The 26939-nt window shown below is 41.0% G+C and overlaps 1 protein-coding gene and 1 long non-coding RNA gene across 2 annotated transcripts in view; one reads left to right on the top strand and one right to left on the bottom strand.

The window, feature by feature from the left end:
- Positions 1-2186: 2186 nt before the first annotated feature.
- On the bottom strand, positions 2187-14711 carry LOC143742464 (uncharacterized). The gene is made up of 3 exons (XM_077235334.1): positions 14623-14711; positions 10879-11025; positions 2187-5354 (listed from the first exon to the last, which is right to left on the bottom strand). Exons 2-3 carry the CDS (start codon positions 10961-10963, stop codon positions 4099-4101), a joined length of 1341 nt encoding a protein of 446 aa, XP_077091449.1. The 5' UTR covers positions 10964-11025; positions 14623-14711; the 3' UTR covers positions 2187-4098.
- Positions 14712-15762: 1051 nt separating this feature from the next.
- Positions 15763-26939, top strand: part of LOC143742568 (uncharacterized) — a 39150-nt gene continuing 27973 nt past the window's right edge. The window contains exon 1 of the long non-coding RNA XR_013205484.1: positions 15763-15811. This is a non-coding gene — a long non-coding RNA (uncharacterized LOC143742568). The remainder of the gene's footprint in view (positions 15812-26939) is intronic.

Genomic DNA, 26939 nt, shown 5'->3' with positions numbered 1-26939 from the left:
AGTTGTGCTGCCGACTTGTGTCCCTGGTTTCTGTGACGGGTCACATATGTACTTAGGCAATTAACCACAAAGGATTATAATTAATTGCCTATGTAGACTATATTTTACAGACAGGTTAAAATTAGCTCAATTGTTTATCAATACTTAAAACGGATTATAATTAACTATTTAATATATCAATTATGCCTATCATAGATTGATCGTCGGGATAATCTTTAAGGGGTGATAATCTTTATCAATCAAACCTCACAAAATTTTCATACTTTATAGATTTTCAGGAGAAGCTATTCCTCTGGCCAGAAGGAACAGCCTTCCTGTTCTATAACGATTCTTTAAGGAGGCTATCGATAAATTTGTAAAGCACGTAGCTTTGGATCGTATAACATTAAAGGGACTTGAATGAGCAATAGAGACAGAATCAATAAATGAATATAATGCATTTAATAAAGGAAAATTACGTATACAGTTACTAACGTTACAATAAATGTATTTACAAACACAATAATGGCAACGACGATGGAAAAGAATGCATCAATAAAGAGAGAGAGAATCTGGAAGGATCAGTGGCAAATTACAGACCTTAAAACCTTTGAGAGACAACACGGGGAAGCACATCTTAAAGCCCGATTCGGATATATAATATTAACTCATTCACACATAATATATAATGTGTGAATGAGTGCGTGAATGGGTGAATGTGAGGCAATATGTAAAGCGCTTTGGTGGCCATTGGGTCTCTTAAAGCGATATATAAATGCAGTCCATTTACCATTTTACCATATATACTTGCACTGGCTCGTTGTGTGGCTGCTTCAAAGGCATGTGGATGTGTTCCGTGGAAGAGTCACGTGGCTTGCGGATGGGTCCGGAGCGCGCACTTTCAAACGAAGGTTTAAAGGTCTCGGACGTAAAATTACCAAAGAAACGATTCAGGCTAAGTTCACTTATTACTCGTCTGAGGAAATGAACAAAGTAGAAAGGAGGCTACCTGGTCATATTGCTGTTAGTTACATGTTTAACGTGATGAACTTAAGTAGAAAAAACTTAAACAAAAGAAAGGATCCCTGGAGGGAGATCACGCGGAGCAGTTACATGATGATGAGAAGCTAGAAGGAAGAGAGAGAGAGAGAGAGGGAGAGAGAGATCCGTAAGGATCACAGTTTTGCAAAATTCACCTGGACAAAACCCTCTGAGAGACCACAAGAAATCAATATCACCCTAAACGAGGGTAAACAAATCTTACTGCTATGAAAGCTTAGTAAACGAAATACTTGCACATTAGCTCTTTTGTGTGGCTGATATGAAAAAGATGTGTGTGTCTTGATCCTGGGAGCGTCACGTTCACTCGCTCTTCCAGAGCGAGCCAAGCGCGGCGATTTTGAATGTCAGTTTGATGTGAAATTGCCGATCGATGATGCAGGCTAAGTTCATTTCACTCGTCGGTGGAAATGAACCAAGGAGAATTCGAAAATGGAAAATAAAAACTTAAAGAAACAAAGTAAAAGATCCCCGAAGTAGTTACATGGTGAAGGGCGAAGTAAGAGAGAGAGAGACTGATCTTCATCAGTCATTTAAAAGGGGTGAAGATGTCATCCCCTCTGGGGGTATGTGAGCCAATCCGAAGTGGTCCCTTTGGAGGGAGATTTTATTACTCTTTGTGTTCAGACAGCACATTTAAATCTGTAATTTCATTGGGTGTTTAAGAGAAAGAATCTAAAAGATTCTTATACTATCCCTGTGTCACAAAGTTAACAAAATGTATTGTAAATTAACAAATGGGGAACGAAGTTTGGAACTCAAAGAGACCAAATATGGTAGCTCTTTTACTACAGCTCCTCTCAAAGTACGTTATAGTATTATAAGGCCACTTCAATGCAAATACAGAGAATACACTGAATTCTTGCACATCATTCAGTACCCAAGGAATTGCACATTATGAAGGCATGAAAATAAAAACCAACATTAAAAAAGCGTCTTCTAAAGCCAAAGCTCCTCCATAAATATTTCCTTGCTGCTAATTAAATCCACTGTATTTCTCTCTGTGAAGCTCGGTGTCTTGTTGTCTGTTAAGCCTCTGGGTGACATAAAATTGTCACCCGACTCGTCTATTGCAAACTGACCGGAGTATAATGCATAATTTGGCGCATTTATATGTGTTCAGATGAACGACCCATGATTTAGCCAGATACCATACAGTAAGAACTTTTTATTTTTGGAAAGAAATTAAAGAAAGTAATAGCCTTTTTATACAGCAAGGACGCATAAAATAAATCAAAAGTGAAAGCAAAGACATTTATAATGTTACAAAAGGTTTCTATTTCAGATAAATCTCTTTTGAATTTTCAATTCATCAAAGAATCATGATCAAAAAAACAGTTTTAAACATTAATAATCAGAAATGTTTCTTGAGCAGCAAATAACATCAATATATTATCCCCTCAGGTAAATGCATGTTTTCTTGCGTGGCTGGATCTTGGACTCATGAACAATAATCACAAACAAGTTGTTTGCATGCACCCAAACTGATTTCCCGAAATCAAAGTGATAGGGATTTGCCGTTAACACGAGTCCAGCTCGAACTGGGAACAACCAGATGGCAGAGGATTCTTCAATCAGTCCGCAAATCAGTTTTCAGATTTGTCGCCAAAGATTGATTAATTCTCAATTTAGAGTTCGTGATTGGTGGGGGGGGGGTGGGGGGGGCTGTGACTGGTTGATGACAGGTGTCGGTGATCATTCTCAAGTGTCCTGATCAGCCAGGGGTTAGATTAGTGTAGGAGTCAAAAAACGGGACAAGGGAGGTCACGTACGGGACAAATCAATTAGGCCCAATATATGGGATGTCCAGGCTAATACAGGACAGTTGGCAACCCCACGCACCGGCCACTTAATTAAGAACAGCTTGCTATTACCCGGTTGGATCCCTTTTGCCTTCACAACTGCCTTAATTCTTTCACAAGGTGCTGAAAATACTCCTCAGAGATTTTGGTCCATATTGACCTTATGGCATCATGCAGCTGTTGCAGATTTGTCGCCTGCACATTCATCAAGCGAATCTCCCGTTCCAACACATCCCAAAGCTGCTCTATTGGTTTGAGATCTGGTGACTGTGGAGGCCATTTGAGCACAGTGAACAATTTTCACGTTCAAGAAACCAGTTTGAAACTATTTAAGCTTTGGGACATGATGCGTTATCCTGTTGGAAGTAGCCATCAGAAGATGGGTACACTTTGGTAATAAAGGCATCGACACGGTCAGCAACAATACTCAGGTAGGCTGTGGCGATTAAAAGATGCTTTATTATTACTAAGGGGCCCAAAGTATGACAAGAAAATATCCCCTATACCATTACCAACACCCTGAACCATTGATACAAAATGGATCCTTGCTTTCATGTTGTTAAATACCAAATTCTGACCCCATCATCGGAATGTCACACTAGAAATGAGACTCGTTAGACCAGAAAACATTTTTCCAATCTTCTATTGTCCAATTTTGGTGAGTCCATTTGTAGCCCAAGATTGTTGTTCTTAGTTGATAGGTGAGGCACTCTGTGTGATCTTTTGCTGCCGTTGCCCATCTGTTTCAAGTTTGATGTGTTGTGTGTTCAGAGCTTCTGCAGACCTTGGTTGAAATGAGTGGTTAGAGTTACAGTTGCCTTTCTATCAGCTCCAACCAGTCTTACCATTCTCCTGACATCAACTAGGCATTTTAGCCCACAGATCTGCCGCTAACTGGACAGTTTCTCTTTTTCTGAGCACTCTCTGTAAATCCTAGAGATAGTTGTATATGAAAATCCCAGTAGATCAGCAGTTTCTTAAATGCTCAGACCAGCCAGTCTAGGCCAACAACCATACCACGTTCAAAGTCACTTAAATCAGCTTTCTTCCTCATTCTGATGCTCAGTTTGAACTTCATCTTGACTATGTATACATGCCTAAATGCATTGAGTTGCTGCCATGTGATTGAGTGACTATATATTTGTGTTAACAAGTAGTAACAGGTGGACCCAATAAAGTGGCCAGTGAGTGTATACAGGTCATGTGAACAGTCTCACGACAAATTAACTTTGAAAAGAAAACCTGATTTGGCCCACATTCATCTACGTCTTGAACGTAGCCTCAATTTCACACAGATACGCATTTTCTGGTGCCATTTTAAATTGCTAAACCATTTGAATCTCTTTCCACACAAAGAACATGAATAGTGCCTCAAACCTGTGTGACTTTTCAGGTGTATCTGTAAGTGTAATGGCAAAATACATTTTTTATTACACTGATCACAATCCAATTTCTTATCATAATTTAATGTCTTTCCTCCAGAGGGAATTTGCAAGTGACATCTCATGTCGCTTTGATTAATGAAACTTTTCCCACGCTGAAGACATCTGAAAGGCCTCTTTCCATTGTGAAGTCTCATGTGAGTTTTAAGCCTTCCTTTATTTTTAAAACTCTTTCCACAGTGATTGCACATGAAAGGCTTTTCTTCAGAGTGAGTTATTACATGATTCTTAAGGCGATTCATGTCTCCGAAACATTTCTCCCTTGAGTGAATCCTCATGTGCTTATTAAGGTTTTGTCTTCCTACGAAACTTTTCCCACACTGAACACATGTGAACGGCTTCTCTCCAGTGTGAACTCTCATGTGGTCCTCAAGGGTCACTTTACGTGCAAAACTCTTTCCACACCTACAACATTTGAATGGCTTTTCTCCAGTGTGAATTTGCATGTGATACCTAAGGCCTAGTTCCCGTGTGAAGCTCTTCCCACAGAGTCTGCAGGTATAAGGCTTTTCTCCGGTGTGAATTCTCATGTGCTTCTTAAGGTTTCCTTTTTGAGTGAAACTCCTTCCACACTGTTGGCAAGTGAATGAGATATCTTTAGTGTGAATCCTCATGTGAACTTTAAGGTTTCCCTTTTCACTAAAACTCTTTCCACACTGTTGGCAGTTGAAAAGGTTCTCTCCAGTGTGAATTCTCAAGTGGTTTGTAAAGTTTCCTTTTTGAGTGAAACTCTTTCCACATTGTTGGCAGGTGTAAGGCTTCTCTCCAGTGTGAATTCTCATGTGAACATTAAGGTTTCCTTTTTCATTGAAACTCTTTTTACAATGTTTGCAAGTGAAAGGTTTCTCTCCAGTGTGAATTCTCATGTGGACTCTAAGGTTTCCACATTGATCAAAACTCTTTCCACACTGTATGCAGGTGAAATTCTTTTTACTTCCAGTCTTTTTAGCTCTTTTCCGTGAGGTCCTTTCAATCTGTGTAGATTTTCTTCCAGTCATGAAATCATGATGTTTCTCATAATTATCTTTTTCTTCCATTTCCTTGGAACTCTCCTCTTTCAGCACCATCAGGTCTAAGATGAAAAAAGACAAATACAAGTTGACACCAGTTTAATGGCACAGCACAAAACAAAAGACATCAATGGTCTTTCGTGGTGAAGGACAAACACGGTCATCATACACAGTATAAAGTACCCTACCCATGTAAACTGCAAGCCTAGTACTGACAATAAATCCAAAATAAATGCATAGTAACAGTTTGTAATATTACCTTATCCTATTTGTACACAAAATAAAAAAAATATATTCATTGTCAGTACAGACCATAAAACAAAGTGCTTATTAAATATACATTTAAATTCAAAATAGTTCTATGTAAAAAGTCAGTGAGTGAATGAAGTTAGGAATAAAATTAACAAAGTAACATTACATAGAAATTGATCGAATTATTAATCTTTTGGCCAAAAGAGAAAAAAGGCAGAAAATATGCCATGCCACCCTTCTTTGTTCAGCGATCAGGTTTTACTCTGGCTCAGCATGTTTTGTGACTTTGCGAGCGGCTCCGCTTCCGAAAGTAGCACAAATTCGAAGCGTGTTCGCTGTGTAAGTGCGCTGTGCTCTCTGCACCGTGTTCACAGCGCGGTTTGCTCAATGTTCCGCTGCAATATCCGCGTGTGTTATGCGCTCTGCTCAGTCGCTCACGGCCCAAGCGTATGTATCGTTCCCGGTGACTCAACGGAAAGGCAAAGTCTGCTAAAAAAAACATGCTGACATGAAATTTGTGCTGTCCCCTACTGTGCTGTCACATGGTATGAATAGCCGTGCTGGGCAACGCTGTTCAAGTGACGCCACCCTCTTGTTCACTGATCCTCTCCCTGGTATCTGATAATAGGTCACAAAATCTATTAAATCTGATTATGCTGCACAAAACCAAATAAAGAATTATATATTGATATACCCTATTGATATTTAAAATTTTTGGTTTTCGGCCAAGCGCATCCAGAATTTTTGGTTTCAGCCCAGAATTTTCATTTCGGTGCATCCCTACCCCTAACGCACATAAGTGTTTTTTTACACGTTTATTAGAGGATGAATTCAAATCAAATACTGCCAAATACTGTCAGTGGGCTGACAGTTAAGAGGTTACCCCTTTATGTTCAAATATCTCCGACGGCCCCAGGTTATTGTTGTTCAACATTCATTGCACTTTTCAACATCACACTCTTTCTTGTTCTTATCATGAGAAAGACTAAAGACTCCAGCTTCGATAGTTGACCACTGTATATGATAAAACTGGGTTGCAGTGACATTCATTTTAAGAAATTTATGTCTCTAAACTTTTGAAGGAAAAAACGTTTACATATGTAATTTTGATGATCAAAGCTGAGTTTTAAAGGTGCTCTAAGCAATGTTGGGTGACGTCACTTCTTGTTGATGTTCGAAGTATTGTCAAAAAAAACGGTGGCAAGCTAGACCCTAGTTAAAAAATGTCCCAACTACTTTAAAAGCCTACATCTGGGCACATTCCGGCTTTTATGAACAACCTGGTAAGTACGGCCTGGAGAAGACACGCACTGTGTGCGCTCATGTCACGCACAGATAGAATATGCAGGAAGTAATACCACTAACTTGATAAACCACGTTAGCCGTTTTCACCCCGAGCTGTTAACGCCTGGCAGAGTCTGACTGCTTTAGAGTAAGTGGATGAGCTCCAACGTCACCCGAATCCGCGGCCAAAAACAAATCATACACCCGCCCCAATAATTTTCTCTGATTTAAGTACCCGCACCCGATGGTCAAATTACCATTATTCTGTGTTGTAACGCGTGATCAAAATGGATGATCGTCACCTTCAACAGCAGACTCGGTGCGCGCATAGGGTAACATTATACACTGGTAAATGAGCGCTGCTTTTAAATGAACATTTCTTTAAAACAAAATTGATTTGACAATTTAATTTTCTTATTGGTAAAGACAGACTTTCCTCCCTTGAAACTTAAACTGGAAAGTCACTGTTTCTGCCACTGCGACTTCCCGAATTGAAACTTGAGGATGCAGTAGATCGTAATGCATCGAGATATCGAATTGAACTGAATCAATGATATAATCGTAATCTAACCGAACCGTGAGACCAGTGTAGATTTAAACCCCTAATAATCAGGTCCCCAGAGCATCTACCAACCCAGAAAACATGAAAAGTGATAACCCAGTAACCTTTTTTTAGTAAGCCTTTCTCTGCATACATGTCAAAAAATAAGCCTTACCGATTTCGCTCCCCTTCTGATGTAGGAAGAGGATCTTATTATAATATTACCGCCCCTTAATCTGCACATTTCCACCCACAGCGCCGCCATTTGATTTTCAACAGTGTAACCAGTTCTAACGCAATAGCAAAAGGGGACACTTTGACAAACTATAATAAATCTGGGTGGTATTTTGAGCTGAAATTTCACAGACTCATTCTGGGGACACCAAAGATTTATATTACATCTTGTGAAAAGAGACATAACATGTCAACTTTAATTATTATTTTTTTATGAATGAAGGCCAGTATTACTGACATTAAGACAGGTACTGATGTCTCAATGATTTTCCCACCCAGTGTAAATTTTAATTATAGCCATTCAATATTTACAGTGTATTGAAAGCTATCACTTTTTATTATTTTTTAGAAGAAAAAAAATGATTGAACGCATTTTTAATTGATATTGATCGCGAGACATATCGTTTTATCGCCTAGCCCTAATTAAAGCTACAAAAGTTCTTTAGTCAATATCAGCGAGTAATTTTCTCTGTCACCTTTGTTCTTTGATTAAAATTAATGACAGACAGCTTCAGTGGCTGCTGTCACTTTAAGACCTGCTGCACATGATACAGATCTCACACGCGACTCATTTACTCGCTACTCTTTACGTTCATTTAAGACTTTAACTCATTTACGACTGCTCTTATGTTATGAAGATACTCAAAGTTTTGGCATATTTTATTGCAGTGGTTCTCAACTCCAGTCCTCGGGACCCACTGCTCTGCACATTTTGTATATCTCTCTTATCTGACACACTCAGTTCAGATCAAGGAGTCTCTCCTAACAAGCTGGTGATCTGAATCAGGTGTGTTAAATAAGGAGACATAAAAAATGTGCAGAGCAGTGGGTCCCGAGGACTGGAGTTGAGAACCACTGTTTTATTGTTATTGTTCGTTCAAGCGCAAAAGAGAACTGTATTCTGGTGCGATGTCTGTGCTCACGATACTGGTGCGCGTCTTTCTGTGTGTCGTGTGCACGCGTCGGGACATTCACAGACAGCGCGGTCTCTTGTCTTGTCGCGCTTGAATGGTTTAAAAGCATTTGCATGAATAAGAGCAGGATTATATAATGTAATGCTACCCAAAGGATGACAAAATAAACCAATGCTAAAACAGTTAATATTTTAACGCGTCAAAGTGGATAAAAATTAATTTGCATGCGTTAACATTGACAGCACTAATATTGACATTGGCAATGTCTTGCATGCATCAAGAGACAGTGTCACGTGTTCCACAACAACGCTTAGCTGCCCGCGGATAAGCCTGCCTATTAATCTGCCTAATTTGATTAATAGAGATGTTGAAAAACAGATTAACAGGCAGGCGCATCCGCGGGCAGCTAAGCGTTGTTGTGGAATACGTGACACTGCCTCTTGCTGCAAGCAGATCGCCAGTCTCCCTCTGCCTGATAACTTTTTTGAAGAGGACTACATGGTAACTTCCCAGGAAAACAATAATTTTCGTGTTTTTAAGCCTTACCTATTTAAATATTGAAGCGCACGTAGACTGGAAAGTACCCACGTCTCTCAGTTTGGTACTCGTGTTTTGTGTGTATAGCAACACACATCCAGATCACCGCGTCTCACAGCGCGCAAATGGTATACTCTTATGGCTTTCTGAGCATAAATAGACATTCACACTAGGGCCATATCGAGTTTGTACAAAATATCGATATCTGTTTTTAATATGGAATGAGACAATGTGTAATGAAACAATACTGTTAGTGATGCTCGAAATTGCGACCATTGCGGCCATTTTTAGAAACTCATGCAAATAATTTCTATTTTGCTGTCAGGAGTGAATCTCCACTAAACTAAACAGATTTCCATGAACGAGCGCCTCCGCACGCATGCGCAAAAAACAGACTGAACACAATAGGAGCGCAATAATTCTAATAAAATATACATTTTGCTAAACAAATGTACAATATGTAGAAGTTTAAACCTACAAGTTATTACTTAGAAAATCGGCCAAATAAATAAATAAATCAGCATCATATATTGTCCATCGGGTGCCTCGATATTTGTCAGACTTTAAAACAACGGAGCTGCGCACTTGTTGATATTTGTGTTTTGAAAAAGTTTTTGCTCAATGTTTTGACTCCTAACCAATTTTCTACATTAAAATTGGTCTTTTTATTTGGGCTAGTAAAATTAATTTCGGGCTACCAAAATCTGCAGAGTGCCTGCCCGAAGGGCTACCAGCGATTTTTAAATTTTGCGAGCCCTGCATCCCCCTCAAATAATCTCAAATGAACTTATTTTGACAGGAAAATCCAACAAAGAATATAATTTACCTGTAGCGTGGCGATTCTGTGTGGTATGCAAGACTCTTGCTCTCTCTCTTTGCGTGTGTGTGAGAGAGAAACAGCACTCTCAGCAAAGTGACAGCGAGTCGTGCGCCTTCACACTAGACTTTACGGTACGTCAAATACCCTGCGCATCCATTGAGCTGAATCGAAATTGTACAGATCGCTTGACGGAGAGTGAAACCCTGAAGCGCTCAGTCAGAATTCAGTGAGTGAAAATATGTCTATGCTAATATTATGCTTGGCTGCTAACACACACTCTGGCGAGTAAAATCTAAGAATTTATTAGACAATGGCTAATGATAGACATTATTTAGTCGCCCAGAGTGAAGATTTGGTAGCATATGCGAGTGATTTACTTGCATTGTAAAGGGTTGCTCTTTGTTTATTGCTTGTAATGTTCATTTGTTCATTGCTTGTAATGTTTTTTTGTTCCTCTTTATTATTTACTTGCTTGTATGTCATTTGCTTGCATGTTTTGAAGCTATACTGTTAGCTGAAAATTCTTACACAATTTGATTAAAACTTTTAAATTATTTTAAAAACTAGGCCTATTTATAATTATACAAGTAATTAAATTGTCACTAAAATTATGTACAAATAATTGTTATTAAAAAAATTACAAATAAATTTGAGTTTTAAAGTCGGTAACCTAATTAATAATAAAAAATATGTAGATCAAGAATCGTTTTTGAATCAAATCATGACTCACTGAATCAAATCGGATCGTGAGGTTACTAAAGATTAACCTAATGTCACAATCAGAAAAGAAGAAATCCTGTATAGAAAAAAAGATGCATCAATAATCATTTTATCATCGCACCCTTCTAAATCGTGATCGATTCTTGAGGTGCCAAGAGATTCCCACCCCTACTGCCCAAGAGGGACCCACTACACGTCAAATAAAACTGCTTTAAAAATATCATTCATTTCTGTAGACATGGAGATTTTAAATTATTGAGTCCAGTTTTGAGTGTGAAACCAACCTATTTGTTCCTCAGTATCTTCTTGTTTCAAACTGAATACTTCTTCAATCTTCATTTCTTCACTCTCCTCTTTAATAAACGCCATCTTGTGTCACTGTGGATCTCAGTTGCTTCACCGGGAGTTTTTCTGTGTTTGGACACTCTGTCCTGTTTAAGATAATAGAATGAGAATAATTAACCAAAAATAAATAAATCCAAACTAAATCTGTGGGTGCGTCTCAATCAGCTCTAGTTCAATACACTGGTAAGGGAGTGTCAGAGAGGGAGTTAAAGTTAGGGTAAGCAATTTTTTCAATAAACACTTATGTGTTATTCTGGTTGAAACTCTCTTAACATCCTAATAGAAATGGTGTAAATTTTAAAACATGTACATCTTCAGTTGAAGTCTCAGGACCAAAAACATCCAGTCACTGAATTCGGTCCAAATTATTGTAATGTTATGTGCTTTGAGACATTAAGCCACGTTCACACCGGCAGCGACACGCAGCGACAAAGCGACATGATCCCATTCATTTCAATGGAGGGCGGACGATTTCTGGCGACATGAACGGCAGTGACCATTGGCGACAGAATGTGGGCGTGTCAATTAACGCGAAACACAAAAGTTCAGAAATCTCAACTTTATGCAAATGAGAAGCGAATTTCACGAGCGACAAACAATAGGAGGGAAAATCCGGAGTTCCGGAGCGAGTTCACTGTTTTATATGATTTGACTGTAACCACATACATGGATGTAATAAAATGATGCATGGAAAATAAACTGTCGACAGTCTTAGTGAGTTGGATTCATATCAATGATAGTTTGTGTGTTGTAATTTTATGAAGTTTAGCACTAGTGTAGAAGACTAGTAAATGAGATTAAAGATCCACTCCGATGAAAATAATGTTTTTCTAGGTGTTAACATGTTCTTGTGGCATTTTTCTGATGTTAGAGGACATATCTTGAGAAAAATAAGCTCAAAGTTGTATTTCTGAGTATTTCTACATTCAAATGGCTGTGAATCAGTAGCAGACACTAAAATGCCGGCTAAAATAGACTGGAGTTGTGACGTAGTAACTCCACTGGGCGGGGACACAAGCTCATACTCCCCTCCGCCCCGCCCGCTCAGGTTCTGAGGAGTAGAGAAGACGATGGCGGATCAATGTGCGGTTAGCGGGTTGCAATGCTAAGAGGAGAGATAGTGGTATTAGCTTTCATGCTTCACCAAAACATGTTGCTGTGAGAGATAGATGGATTACGTTCCTTGGTCACGGCAATGTTAAAAACCACACATCGTTTGTGGTCAGCACCTCACAGAAGACTGTTTCACCAACTGGCAGGAGAAAAAAATGGGCTTCGTCAGTAAATTGTTTTTGAACCCGGATGCAGTGCCTTCCATCAAGACACCATCAACTGGACACCCTGTGTCTTTACCGGTAAGTTTATTTTTTTTCTGTCGGGAGCTAGTTCAACGATCCCGCCTGTTTGATAGCACAGTGCGGCCAAAGTGGCGCTTTTCTGTCAGGAGCCAATTCAACGATCCCGTCTGTTTGCTCATTACCTCAGCTATCTACCGGCCAAAAACGGCACTGCTGCATAATGTGGCAACTCTCTGTTAACTTAACTTCATCTGTGTTAAAGTGATGTAGATTATAATGTAATGTGATGCGTTTTACAATGGCTTTTTTGAACTTGTGTTTTGTGTTTAATTTTACTCAGCAGCAGGGTCAGATACACACAGACAAGCCGTTGCATGTCATTGTGAACAGAGCTCCGATAGTGGCGCTGAAATTGGAACACATACTGTAACAAATAAGTCACTTTTCACCGTCTAGCAATCGTCAAAACTAAAGTTTGGAGTCCACAAACATATTTATTTACTAACATGTTATTAGAGATACTGGCCTGAAATAGTCAATTCAAGAGATTACAAAAACAATACCATTCTGATACATCCACTTGTAGACGATTAGATCTATGTACGTCCTCTTGTTCCTCGTCCGAGCTGGCATCTGGCTCAAAACTGTACGGCTGGATAGCTCAAATATTGTTCTCCATTTTTGTTGCACCGGTAATGACAGGTTGGGGGTGTAAGCTAGCGGGAGAGACAGAGCTCTCAGCAACGGGGAGGGGGAGGGTCATCTCCGTGCCAACGGCTCCGCCCACAACGCATAAGCAAATTGCTAATGAGCTACTACCGCTCTGCTGAAGCAAAGTCCCAGAAAACGGCACAGGTTTTGTGATTTTGGCTAAAAATGGCATAATCATAATTTAAAGACCACTGGGAATGTTTAAAAATACCTCAAAATATGATCGGAGTGGGACTATAACGTCAATCAGATAAATTTTAAACATTAAAATCAGATGTTTAATGCTTGCTGAAATAAAAAAAGACTGATTCGTGGTTTTTGAGAATTGATATCGAATTGACCATTTTTAAAAAAAAGATTAATTGGAAAATCTTCTGTGGGGAATTTTGAACAGCTCCGTTTCTCCCATTACAACTTGTCAGTGCAATAAATAGGCCTTCATCACAGTCTGCATGTCATCACATCAGACTCCGATTAGAAACATAATCGAATTTATGCCTGCATTATTGTCAATGGAAGATTGCCAATTTTGACAAAGAAAATTAAACTAACTTTGTTAAACTTAAAGTATCAATATTTCAAACAGTTCAATATTACTTCACATTTCATTGTTACCTACATGTGTGTGCGATAATGTTCCAGTGTTGCTGCAAGTTACTGTTTTTATTGTTGTGGCATAAATCATAATAAATATCTCCAATCTTTTCTTAAATATAATCATACCCAGTCAAAGCCAGAGGATGGGACACATTAAAGATGATCAAACTAGTTATTTTTGAGAAATTTGGGCTGGAAATATCCACTTATTTGAACAACTTTAATTTGTTCTAATACTTGATTGTATCAAAGTGAAATAAGTGCATGAAAAAATTCACATTATTATATATAATGCACATTATTAATGTAAAATGTGTAGTCTTTACTCAAGGTTATACTTTCCATCAAATATTTAATTATGTCTAGCCTATTTCTAATGCTCTTTAATGTGATGTTTCTATGAATACGAACATTCATTTCTTGCTTTCTTTAATACAATGTTGATCAGACTCTTTAGTATTGCACATACTCCACTTTAAATCATAAATATCCGCAGGAACAAGGACACCATTTTTCCTTGTTTGTGGTTTAATTTTTCTTCGTAAACCGTGTTTGCTGTGTTTAGATAATGGGGCAAAACTCAGTAAAGGGCCATAGCTTCAATTTATAATAGTACTACCTATAATTAATACGAATAATTGCCAGTGTCTCGATTTAATGCTTATTTGCTTTTTTTCTTCTGTTTTCCTCAATGATGGTCAATAATTAAAGCACTATTTTCCTTTTTGGTATTTCAAAGTAAACGAGCGGTTTGTGACCTGTATGCCCGAAATAAAAAGCTAAAATGTTTGAAGAGAGAAAAAGTGATTCCCACGACGAAAAACTTTAGGCTCATTCAATGTAAATGTAAATTATATTGCATTGGGGACGTCTCCACAGTTATTAACCAAGAAAATGAGACGCATCTTTTCTATTACTTTTGTGTGGATGCACCTTACTCAAAAAAAAGACTAATAAATGTTAGATACAGCATTACAATGTCACGTTAAATAATAATCCATTCATTCTACAGCGCTTGCAAAAACTATAACATTGAATGAAATGTTTTTTACGCTTCAAATGCTTACAAACACAAACCTTTCTTCAGTCGATTCAGCTCAGACATGAAAGTGCGTCGCAGCGTTATATCGTGTCGCTCTTCTTCTGTGCATTTACTGGCGAGTTGCAAATTGACTGAAAAGAAGGATACCGCCACCTAATGTGCGGGAGGGTGACAAAGAGGAAGATTTTCTGTTTCAAGCCATCGTTTTTTGACCTGTGTATTTTACAAAGAATTTCTATAAGATATCTTAGAATTTTGGAAAATTAAGTATTGTTGCCAACTATGTTACAGGGATTGATTACACTGATTCCTAAGCCGGTTGAAGATTTATAGAGAATTGGAGGCCTATAACTGTAGTCAATAATGATTCTAAATTATTCTCACATATCTTTGCAAATCGACTAAAGTTAGTCATTTTTAAATTAAATCATATATTGCACATCATGCAAGACACAGAATACATGTGCAACGTTGCATTTTTAACCCATTGACAGTGGGTCACAGCAAGGTCACAGAGAACATGAAGACATTTATCACACAGCTGAGGGAAAATTTCTCTGCCAGATTTGTTAACTTTGCCATTTCCAGGGATGTCATTGGATTCGTGGGATCAGCCCAGGTGGAGAATTCTCCACTAAGAGTATGTCCCTAAGAGTATGACACACTGAAGACATTGGCCATGTATGTACTCACCATGTTCGGATCAACAAACACCTCTGAAGCTGCATTCTCAAAAATGAACTATAAAAATGCATGAGAGGAACCTGACTGTCAAACCAGTCTTTGGAGGACTTCTTGCGCATAAGCCTGACAGCTGTCAAGCCCGATGTCAAAAAGATAGTGCCGAAGGGGAAATCTAACTTCTCCCATTAAGCAAACGTGAGTGCACTGCAAAAAATGATTTTATGGCAAAGTAAATAAAACTGGAAAAATCATGTATCTTTGCTAAGAATAATTTTGTAAAAGTGAAACCTTTAGAATATTAAGTAAATCCTAATTATATACTCAATTTTTACTTGTAAATATTATACATCCAACAGACAAGTAAATTTAACTTATGACTCTCTGGCATATTTACACGCATTAATTAAGTAGGCTACTTGAAGCAAATTTTTAAAAAATCAAGTAAAATTTACGTCATTGAAGAAAGGGATGTGCGGAAAGAAGAAAACCCGCGATCATTGAGGGATTTGGATTTCCAATCTCCACTCCATCTGCCCTCAGGTTTTTTTTTTATTTTTTTTATTGAATTTTAATAATAACAGAACAGTTTACATACAAGAGTACATATAATCATACATGTCACGGGTAGAGAAGAAAAAAAAATTAAAGAAAGTAAATAAATAAAAAATAATAATAAATAGGCTACTGAAAGAATTTTTACAAAAAAAGTTTGTACTTGTCAAACAGCTGTTTAGTTTTCATAGCTTTCAGGTTTTTACTTTTGGAAATAGTTTCTAAATATATCTTAACATCAATTTTAATTTGGTATTTTTCCAATCCATTTGACCTTATGAATATAGTAACGGGAAATTATAACAATTAAATCAAAAATAAACAAAATGTTTTTTTCACCCTCAAATGAGAAACATTTTAACATTACATCAATTTATTCAAAGTTAACAGGAGTCATAAATTTACTTTGCAAGTAATTACTAAGTTCTTTACATTTAGATTGAAGGAGGGACCGCAAAAAAATATTACATCCAGAACTTGTGAAATCCTTACCCTGCAATTTAATACAAGAAGTAAATTCTTCTACTGTTGTTTGTAGAGAACAATTATTATGACCTTCCAATAATCTCAAAATTTCCTTGGGAATGGCATGTAAAACCCAAAATCCAAAAATATTGGACAGGATCAACTGAAAAGTTATATATATGAACAAACTCATTATAATTGTATAAGACACCATCATTTTTTATCAACTGTTTAACCCAAATGATTCCCTTTACGAACCAATTTTCAAAAAAAATTGATTTGTTTCTAATCCTTATACATCTGTTGTTCCAAATAGTACATTTATGAGGGGAAAAATTATGACTATACATTAGAGTCCATGAAAGTAAAGCTTGTTTGCGGAAACTTGCAAGTTTAACGGGTATTTTGTTAACATCATAATCACATTTTAGTATAAATTCTATACCACCTACTTTTTGAAAGATATAATTAGGTACCGTATACCATATACTTTGTATATTTTTTAAATAATTTTGAAGCCATTTTATTTTAAATATCATATTAGAAGTCTTAAAATCCAAAACATTCAATCCTCCATTAACTTTTGATCTACAAATATTTTCTTTTTTAATATAATGTGATTTGTTCTTCCAAATAAATTTAAAGAGTTTAGTGTCTATACTTTTAATTAGTGAGGGGTGTACTTCTAACACCTGAGCATTATAAACCAACCTCGATAAACCTTCAGCTTTAACCAATAACACACGACCAGTCACTGTAAAAAATAATCCTGTAAAAAAACGGTAAACTACTGGCAGCTGTGGTTGCCAGCATCATACCGTAAAAATACGGTGGGCTACTGTTTATGAAATTTACAGCTAAATACCGTTTTGAAAGCTACGGTATAAAACTATAATTTTACAGCTATACGCTCTGAGTGACTCTGAGTGTCTCTTACGCAGTGATGATGTTTAACAGAATTTTTGCCACAACAAGGCCCACAGAGAAGGAAATGAATACTTGGATAAAGTCGTTATTTTTGTTTGTTTTTTGCGAACAAAAAGTATTCTCGTCGCTTGATAAACTTAAGATTGAGCCACTGTAGTCACTTGGACTATTTTAACGATTCCTTTAATCATTTCAATCTCTAAGAAGCCTATGGGGGAGTGATCCAGCTCTCAGATTTAATAAAAAATATCTTCATTTGTGTTCCGAAGATGAACGAAAGTCTTACGGGGTTGGAACAACATGAGAGAGAGTAATTACTGACAGCATTTTCATTTTGGGGTGAACTATCCCTTTAACAAACACCAGCCCATTTTAATATCTAAACATCTCTGTAACAAAATATAACACTCCAGGCCACCAAGTTTCTGAAAACAAACTGCATGTGTGGGGGGTGTCAGTTACATTTTAAATGAAGTGCCACTCAAAGTCCACAAGTCTTTTTAAAAGATTTGATACTTTGGTACTGATGGTTTGTCACGGTAGATGTATTTTCTGGTCTCTTCTAGTCTCGAGTTTATGTTGTTGTATGATTGCACGTGCATGTGGGCGTGAATGATTGGCACTCCTGATCCGCTCCAGCTGATCATCATTTCATCACCAGCTGTACTCTATCTCAACACTCCATGAATTCTTACCACTGTTTCCTCATCATTGTCAGATCGTTTGTCTTGATGTCCTCGGTGTTGGTGTTCCTGTATCCTGTCCTGCCTGATGTTCCTGTTCTTCGTCATCTTCGCCATCATCGTCTTCATCACCGTGTCGTGTGGGTTTTGAGTCTTCGTTGTCTTCACCTCTTCACTGCACCCACCCACGGATCCTGATCATCGAAGTCCCTGTGTCAGTCACCATCGGCTGCACTGTGTTGTTCCCGTGTATTCTGACTATTATCTTCAATTAAAAGAGTAACTCGCTTTTGCTTCCAGTATTCCTTTCAGCAGACATGACAGAACGATCTGACCGTCAAATGGAAGCAGCGAGTGCATCACCGTCATCATTGGAGGATTTTATCCACCACAGCATTCGGCGAATGGACGCCCAGGAAAGAGAAATCGGCGACACGGGTCGCGCAGTGCAAGCCTTAGTGACGCAGGTGTCCGAGCTCACCCGGCAGATCCAACACCTGCGTGTTCCCACTGCGCCGCCCACACCGGCCGTTCCCCCCACACCCCCAGACAACCCTTCCAAGTCAGAACCACGCCTACCAGTACCCGAGGCTTATGGAGGAGATCCTACTCATTGCAGAGCATTCATCACCCGCTGTTCCATGCACTTCGCACTGCACCCTCGCACGTTTAACATAGAACAAGCCAAAGTAGCCTTCATGTTAAGCCAGCTGACTCGAAAAGCGGCTCTATGGGGGACGGCGGTGTGGGAAAACCAAAACCCATGCTGCGCCTCGTTCCAGACCCTCGCCGCCGAGATGAAGAAGGTGTTTGATCGGGCTGCTTCGGGTCGTGAGGCAGCCCGAACTCTGGCAGAGCTGCGACAGGGGGGAAGGTCTGTTTCAGATTTTTCCATTGAGTTCCGGACCTTGGCGGCGGAGTGCGGCTGGAACGAGGAGGCGCAGTGGGACATGTTCCTGCATGGGCTGGCTGACCACGTCCAGAAGGAGATCTACGCCCTGGACCTACCCACCACCGTTAACGGACTGATAGACCTGGCTCAGTCGTACCTTCGTAGGTATCGATGTTCCTCGGTCCAGTGGCAGGGACGTGGTCAGCCCCAACTACGATCCGGAGCCCATGCAGGTGGGTCGAGCTCGGCTTTCCCGGGAGGAGAGGGAGAGGCGGAGGTCCCAGGGCCTTTGTCTCTATTGTGGAGGATCAGAACATTTTGCCCACAGCTGCCCAGTAAAAGGCCCAGCCCGGTAGTAAACTTGAGGCTACTATCGGGTGGGATCTCCGCCATGAAGACCTCATCAGCTATGACATTTACCTCCACCCTTCTCCCGGTAAGACTAAGAGGGTCAGTCCACCAGCACGACTGTCACGCACTACTGGATTCAGGGGCCGAAGGTAATTTTATGGACTACAGTTTTGCTCAAAAGTTTCAAATTCCCTGCAAACCACTCACTCACAAGATCGCTGTTCACGCACTCAACGGACAAGAAATACCCACCATCTCCCTTTCCACTGAAGACGTCACCCTCATCACCTCTGGCAACCATTCCGAGACTATTTCATTTTATATTCTGGACTCACCCCTGTCACCCGTCGTCCTGGGACACCCTTGGCTCATCCAACACAATCCCCGAGTGGACTGGCATCACAAATCCGTGCTGGAGTGGAGCAAGGAGTGTCATAAGTCTTGTCTTGTGTCTGCTTGTTCGTCTCTGCCTATGTCTGTGTTACAGGAGGAAGCAGGGGATCTGTCTAACGTGCCCATGGAGTACCTGGACCTGAAGGAAGTGTTCAGTAAGTCTCGTGCTGCTTCTCTACCTCTGCATCGTCCCTACGACTGTGATATAGATTTACTGCCAGGTAAGTCTCCGCCTAAAGGCAAGTTATATGCTCTCTCTATTCCGGAGAGAGAGGCTATGGAGAAATACATTTCTGATTCTCTAGCAACCAAGTTCATCCGCCCTTCCTATTCTCCAGCGGGGGCGGGGTTCTTTTTTGTGGGGAAGAAGGACGGCTCTCTGTGACCTTGTATTGAGTACCGGGGGCTGAACAACATCACGGTAAAGAATACTTATCCTTTGCCGTTGATGTCTTCAGCTTTCGAGAGATTACAGGGAGCGTCCGTCTTCACAAAATTGGATTTGCGTAACGCTTATCATTTGGTTCGCATTAGGGAGGGGGATGAGTGGAAAACTGCTTTTAACACCCCCCAGGGGGCATTTTGAATACTTGGTCATGCCGTTTAGACTGTCCAACGCTTTTCCAAGCACTGGTCAACGACGTGTTGCGAGATATGATCGATCAGTTCATATATGTCTACCTGGATGACATATTGATTTTTTCCTCTTCTCTCCAGGAACATGTTTAACACGTTCGACGAGTGGTTCAGAGGTTTGCTAGAGAATGGGCTTTTTGTCAAGGCGGAGAAATGCGATTTTCATGCACAGTCTGTCCCTTTCTTAGGTTACATTGTGTCGTCTGAAGGAGTGCGAATGGACCCTGAGAAGATTAAGGCTGTGGTGGAATGGCCAAACCCAGATTCCCGCAAGGCCCTGCAGAGGTTTCTGGGGTTCGCCAACTTCTACCGGCGTTTTATTCGCAACTTCAGCCAACTAGTCGCACCTCTGACTGCCTTGACCTCCCCCAGAACTACGTTCAGGTGGTCGGACGCAGCCGAAGCTGCGTTCACTAAACTGAAAGGCCGCTTTGTTTCAGCCCCCATCCTTGTCGCCCCTGATTCTTCACGTCAGTTCGTGGTGGAGGTCGACGCGTCAGAGGTGGGAGTAGATGCAGTGCTGTCTCAACATTCTCCTGTGGACAACAAAATGCACCCTTGCGCGTTTTTTTCACATTGACTATCACCCACCGAACGCAATTACGACATTGGTAACAGAGAGTTGTTGGCTGTTAAGTTAGCGTTGGAGGAATGGCGCCACTGGTTAGAAGGGTCGGGGTACCTTTTATCGTCTGGACCGATTATAAGAACTTCGAATACATTAGAACCGCTAAAAGATTGAACTCCAGGCAGGCTCGGTGGGCTCTGTTTTTCGGTCGTTTTGAGTTTTCCTTGTCCTATCGGCCGAGGTCTAAGAACATCAAACCCGACGCACTATCCCGTATATTTGATTTTTCCGAGCGCCCGTCTACTCCCGAGTGTATTTTGCCTGAAACCCTATTTGTTTCAACACTCACATGGGAGGTCGAATCGAGGGTCACTAAAGCCCTAGAAGGGGTAACGCCTCCGCCCGGTTGCCCACCGAATCGATTGTTTGTGCCGGAGGGATTACGGTCTGACGTTATTCAGTGGGGTCATGGTTCCAACGTGGCTTGCCATCCAGGAGTTAATCGGACTACATTTTTAGTTAATCAACGATTCTGGGTGGCCACTTATGGCTCGGGACATTCACAATTTTGTTTTGGCTTGCTCGGTTTGTGCCACTGGTAAGACTTCCAATCGACCTCCAGACGGGTTACTTCAGCCACTGCCGGTCCCCTCGAGACCTTGGTCCCATATCGCTCTGGATTTTGTTACCGCCATCCCGCCCTCTCAGGGTAACACAGTGGTTTTAACTGTGGTCGACCGGCTCTCGATGGCGGCCCATTTTGTTCCCTTACCCAAATTACCCTCAGCTAAAGAGATGGCGGTGGCAGTCGTAGATCACGTCTTTCGGTTACATGGCCTCCCGACAGAGGTGGTTTCCGACAGAGGTCCCCAATTTGTGTCCAAATTTTGGCAAGAGTTTTGTAGGTTACTGGGGGCGACGGTTAGTTTGTCCTCTGGGTTTCACCCCCAGAGCAATGGTCAAACCGAGAGAGCCAACCAGGATTTGGAGAGAGTGTTGCGATGTTTGGTCTCCAAGAATCCTTCCTCGTGGAGCCAACAACTGTCTATGGTAGAGTACGCGCACAACACGTTACCAGTGTCGGCTACGGGCCTATCTCCGTTTGAGTGTAGTGTAGGTTACCAGCCACCCTTATTTCCCAGTCTGGAATCCGAGGTTGCGGTCCCCTCCGCCCACGCCTTCATCCAGAGGTGTCACCCACGTGGACTAGAGCCCGAGAGACTCTACTCCAGGTGGGAGCGCGCACCAAGGCCAAGGCCGATCGCCACCAGTTAAGGCCTCCCGTATATGTCGTTGGTCAAAAAGTGTGGCTTTCAACTAAGAATATTCCTCTCCGTACCATGTCTAATAAACTAGCACCCAAATTTATTGGCCCGTTTACTGTCACTAAGATCCTTAGCCCGGTGGGAGTCCGCCTCAAATTACCTCCAGCGTACAGGAGGGTTCATTCCGTGTTTCATGTTTCCAAAATTAAACTTGTGTTTCATTCACACATTAACCCGCCCGTCCCGGTCCCTCCTCCACCGCGGCTCGTAGATGGAGAGACCACATATTCGGTTAATCGAATTCTGGACTCTAGGCGGAGGGGACGCGGATTTCAGTACTTGGTGGACTGGGAAGGTTACGGTCCGGAGGAGAGAAGTTGGGTTCCTGCTAGAGACATCCTGGATCACTCCCTTATCGATGATTTCAATCGACAGGTAAGGGTGTCTGGGAACGCCAGGAGGCGTTCTTAGAAGGAGGGGTACTGTCACGGTAGATGTATTTTCTGGTCTCTTCTAGTCTCCTGTTTATGTTGTTGTATGATTGCACTTGCATGTGGGCGTGAATGATTGGCACTCCTGATCCGCTCCAGCTGATCATCATTTCATCACCAGCTGTACTCTATCTCAACACTCCATATATTCTTACCACTGTTTCCTCATCATTGTCAGATCGTTTGTCTTGATGTCCTCGGTGTTGGTATTCCTGTATCCTGTCCTGCCTGATGTTCCTGTTCTTCGTCTTCTTCGCCATCATCGTCTTCATCGCCGTGTCGTGTGGGTTTTGAGTCTTCGTTGTCTTCACCTCTTCACTGCACCCACCCACGGATCCTGATCATCGAAGTCCCTGTGTCACTCACCATCGGCTGCACTGTGTTGTTCCCGTGTATTCTGACTATTATCTTCAATTAAAAGAGTAACTCGCTTTTGCTTCCAGTATTCCTTGCAGCAGACATGACACGGTTACGGTCTTCTTCTGCACAGTTTTCCCAGATTTTTTGGACATCACTTTTCCCCTTGCAGCCTTGGTTCCCTTTTCTGGATTAATTCCAACAAAACGTCTGAAAAATAAGAGGAGAATATCTTCAGTGAACAATGATTTCAAAGGAATAGTTCACCCAAAACATTAATTTATCCCATAATTTACTCACCCTCAAACCATCCTAAGTGTATATGAATTTCTTCTTCCAGCCAAACTCAATCAGAGTATTATTAAATAATATGTTTTTGAAGCTCCAATAAATGCATCCATCAATCATAAAAGTAATGGATATGAATCCAGTGAGGTTAATAAATGTCCTCTGAAGAAAAGCCATGTGTTTTTGTAAGAAAGATATCTGTATAATCACTGGCTTCTGGCATGGCCGTATGCGCGTTCAGGATTGAGTCGAGTTCCAGCGGAAGGGTGACCTCTGGCCTGACGTAGGACGCATGGCGAAGACTTAGCGAAGGCTTAGGTTAGTGTTGACGAATGCAGAAGTGCAGAGGATAGAGCAAAACACATTCTTCCGGAACTCGACTCTCTCATGAACGTGCGTACAGCTGTTGCCGGTAGCCAGTGATTATAGTTTATAAAAGTTATAAACATGGATATTTTTCTTACAAAAACCCATCGCTTCACTTCATTAACCCCCTGGAGTTGTATGGATTTTATGATGGATGGATGCGCTTTTTGGAGCTTCAAAACCTCGGGGGGCCCTATTTTAACGATCTGAAACGCAAGTGTCAAAGCGCAAAGCGCAAGTAACTTTTTGGGCGGATCCCGGCGCTGTTGCTATTTTCCCGGCAGGATAAATGCCTCTTGCCTTATTCATAGGTGTGGTTTGGGCGTAACGGGAAACAAACCAATAAGAGCTTTATTTCACATTCCCTTTAAGAGCACGATGAACGAGGTGCGATTGTTCTGTAAGGAACTCAGCTTTTTGGAAATATTAATAATCAATAATATCTGGTTATTATTAATTATAAATATTTGGGTCAGTTAATTGGATTAACTTGATGTGGCTGAATTAATATTACAATCAATTAATCAGTTCTTCCAACGAACTCTTTTGATTATTAATTTATTCTAAGAAAAGGGTATCTTCCATGGCCACCGAAGAATAATTATTTCTTCGCCTGTACTTGTACTTTGAGCCAGTAGCAAAAACCGTGATCGTAAAGTGACTTGTATTGCAAGCAAAACAGAACCAAATACATATTATGTACAAGTTTTATTAACTAAATATAGATATTTGTATGAATATAAATAAACTAAACAACATACACACATGAATACATAAATAGGTTAGTGATAGGATGAAATTGGAAACCGGAAGAGGGTCTATGAGAAGAACCATCAGAATTTCATTTTCACATTTCATTGAATTGAATACTTGCATTTGTAATGGGAACAATTCTTGAAGTTGTTGAAAATTGAAGTCGTTGATGGTTCCGGCAGTGTCAAGTGGAAGTTGGTTGAGCGTTCTCTTTCTCCAGGACCGCATGGCTGGTTTGGGCAAGGCCTGGGACTCTGTTGAGGCCACGCCGAGCACCCAGGAGAAGTGAGGAAGTCGGAAGGATGGGTGATTGGAGTCGTTGTTGGTTGGAGTCTTTGTTCCAAAACTCCTGAGATTGTCCTTGGTTCTTTGTGAGAGGGGCTCCCCAGTCTCACCAGAACAGTGTTGCGGCTGGATGAAAAAACTAAGAGAGGGCGGTCACTGTTGCCTGCCTCTGATATACCCTTAGAAAGAACCAACCCCTAAGGTTTGAATGGACCTATGAGTAAGGTGACATGTCCGAGAGGGGAAGCGGCTCTTAGTTGATTTATGGTCTTTGTCCCCAGCATGCTTAGACTGTTCATTCAAGCTCAAATAGACATAACAAATTCACATTGCATTCTAAGAGAAGGTGATGTACATCAAAGTGTGTGTCATTAAATGAGTATTAATTTGCTAGGAAGCATGATACAGGTGAGGTTATATTGACCGTTGGGTGGTTGTTCAACCACATACACCCCAATCAAACATACCATGTTGTTATACCTAATAGTACACGAGACAGTAAATCATCACAGTTTCTGTGAGGCATGTTCCTTCATAGATCAGAGTAACACCGCAAAGTTTATTTAATTAAAGATGGTCTCTCTCTCTTAAGCATGTGGCGCATGTGGCCACATTCCTTTGAGGTCGTAAAGTCTGTTATCAGTCTTAAAGTGTTCTGTAACCGGACACCCGGCTGACAAAGTAACTTCATTTGTGAGGTTAGTTTTGGGGGAGAGTTTCATAGACCTTTATATTCATTAAATATAGTGAATATGAATAATTAGTGTGTGTCTGATTGGTCCAGACCCTACATCCCCCCCTTTCGACCGTTGTTGTCCCCCTCAAGGACAACCATGATCGAAGTTGAAAGTGCCGACAGATCAGACACACCTTTGTCATAGAAGGCTGGAAGGCCATGGTGGCCTCTGGTTGCTCGCGTCTTCTGGAGTGGTGGTCGTTCCACGGCGGTTGATGTGGACAGTAGCCCAGTACAGGTCTCTGCAGCAGTTGTTGGGGCAGAAGGTGCCTTGACTGGGTATCACCTGTCATTCTGGAGTTAGGGTGAAATTGTGGTTCTTGAAGAAGGATGAGGTTTCCAGCTTTGATTTAGGTTTGGCCTCAGCAGGGCAGCGTGTGTCTTGGATCAGAGACTGCAGACCAGCTGAGTTTGAGTAAAGTCATTCTGGAAGACAGTAAACAGCTGTTTCATGGAGTTCACTGTCTGGTTCAGCCGAACGCTGTGGGTGTTGAGAATTACCACAGTTCCCTTCGATGTCTTGCCGATGGACGGCAGGGAGGCACTCTGTGTTGTGAGTTGCCCTTTTAGCTGTGGGATTTCAGTTTGAATTTCAGCCACACGTTGTCTCACGGTGGCTAGGTTCAGTGCGTTGACACTGGACATGCCAATGTTAACAGAGTTCCGACGGCAGTGGCGGTTGTGTCCATCTGGCTCTGCTTGTGTGACATTTTTTTTTTTCAAGTTGGTTGAGCATGTGTTCGACATTGGCCTCAGCGTGGGCGAGGGAGTGGAGTCGAACATACACTCTCTGGGTGTGGGTCCTGCAGTTGGTGATAAGGAGTCCCGGTTGTTCCTTCGGGACGCTGCCTGATACCGGACCTGGTGAGATGACCGACTGCGGCTGTCCTCTGGTTGGCTGGAGGCACAGGAAGACTAACCACAGCAGCATCCTGGAACAGACAAAGGGGAGAGGGAGAGAGAAAGGGAGGAAAGATCTCAGCGACTGTCGTCCTTTGTTGGCTAGGACAGTCTTTCCGCTTCGAGGACGCCGGTATGCCAATTGCTCATAGTCTTTGGTAAGCTGGAAGGTTGGGGTCAGGTTAAGCAGAGGCTCTGTGACATTTTGGCACACTTGTGGTGAGAGACTAATTCATGACCCTAAAAGTTCAGAACCACTGTTTAATGGGTTCGCTAGATATGTAGCATAAAGTTAGGTGTTTCATGTGTATCTAGCTAGTGATGTGTCTCTTGTATCTTTATCATCTTAGCTGTGGATGTTAGGAGGCTAAGACTTGTGTGGTTCCTAGAGTATTTCCTGGAAAGGGCATAGCCGAGATGAAATAAATGACTTAAGATGGTTCTTATGACTAAATTATTTCTCTGGACTTAAATGGTGGTTCACTGCGGCTTGACGAAGTGAAGGATAGGAGGAAAAGGGACAGCTTTCCTATTCAAATTATGCTTATTATCAATCCTCAGGACTATAGTTATGCCCTAGTAATTGTTGAAATTACTTGTGTCGCAGGGTCACAAAAATGAGTGCACTTGTTGAAAATAAACACAATCACAAATAAAGGTGTCTCTGTTTCCTTTCTGGGCCCAATGGGAAATAGAACCACATTCGAACAAGAGAGGAAATGGAATTAAATCATATAGATGACCGAATAGACAAGGGAAT

Source organism: Siphateles boraxobius, unplaced genomic scaffold (genome assembly GCF_051911475.1).
Source record: "Siphateles boraxobius isolate OS27281-9 unplaced genomic scaffold, OSU_SipBor_1 19, whole genome shotgun sequence".
In the NCBI taxonomy this organism is placed as follows: Eukaryota; Metazoa; Chordata; class Actinopteri; order Cypriniformes; family Leuciscidae; genus Siphateles; species Siphateles boraxobius.
This window is presented reverse-complemented; position numbering and strand designations above follow the sequence as displayed.

Excerpts from the sequence above, each read along its gene's own strand:
- LOC143742464 (XM_077235334.1), bottom strand. The coding sequence starts at position 10,963 with ATGGCGTTTATTAAAGAGGAGAGTGAAGAAATGAAGATTGAAGAAGTA. Across the intron at positions 5,355-10,878 it reads AGATACTGAGGAACAAATAG|ACCTGATGGTGCTGAAAGAG; the intron begins GTTGGTTTCACA and ends TTTTCATCTTAG.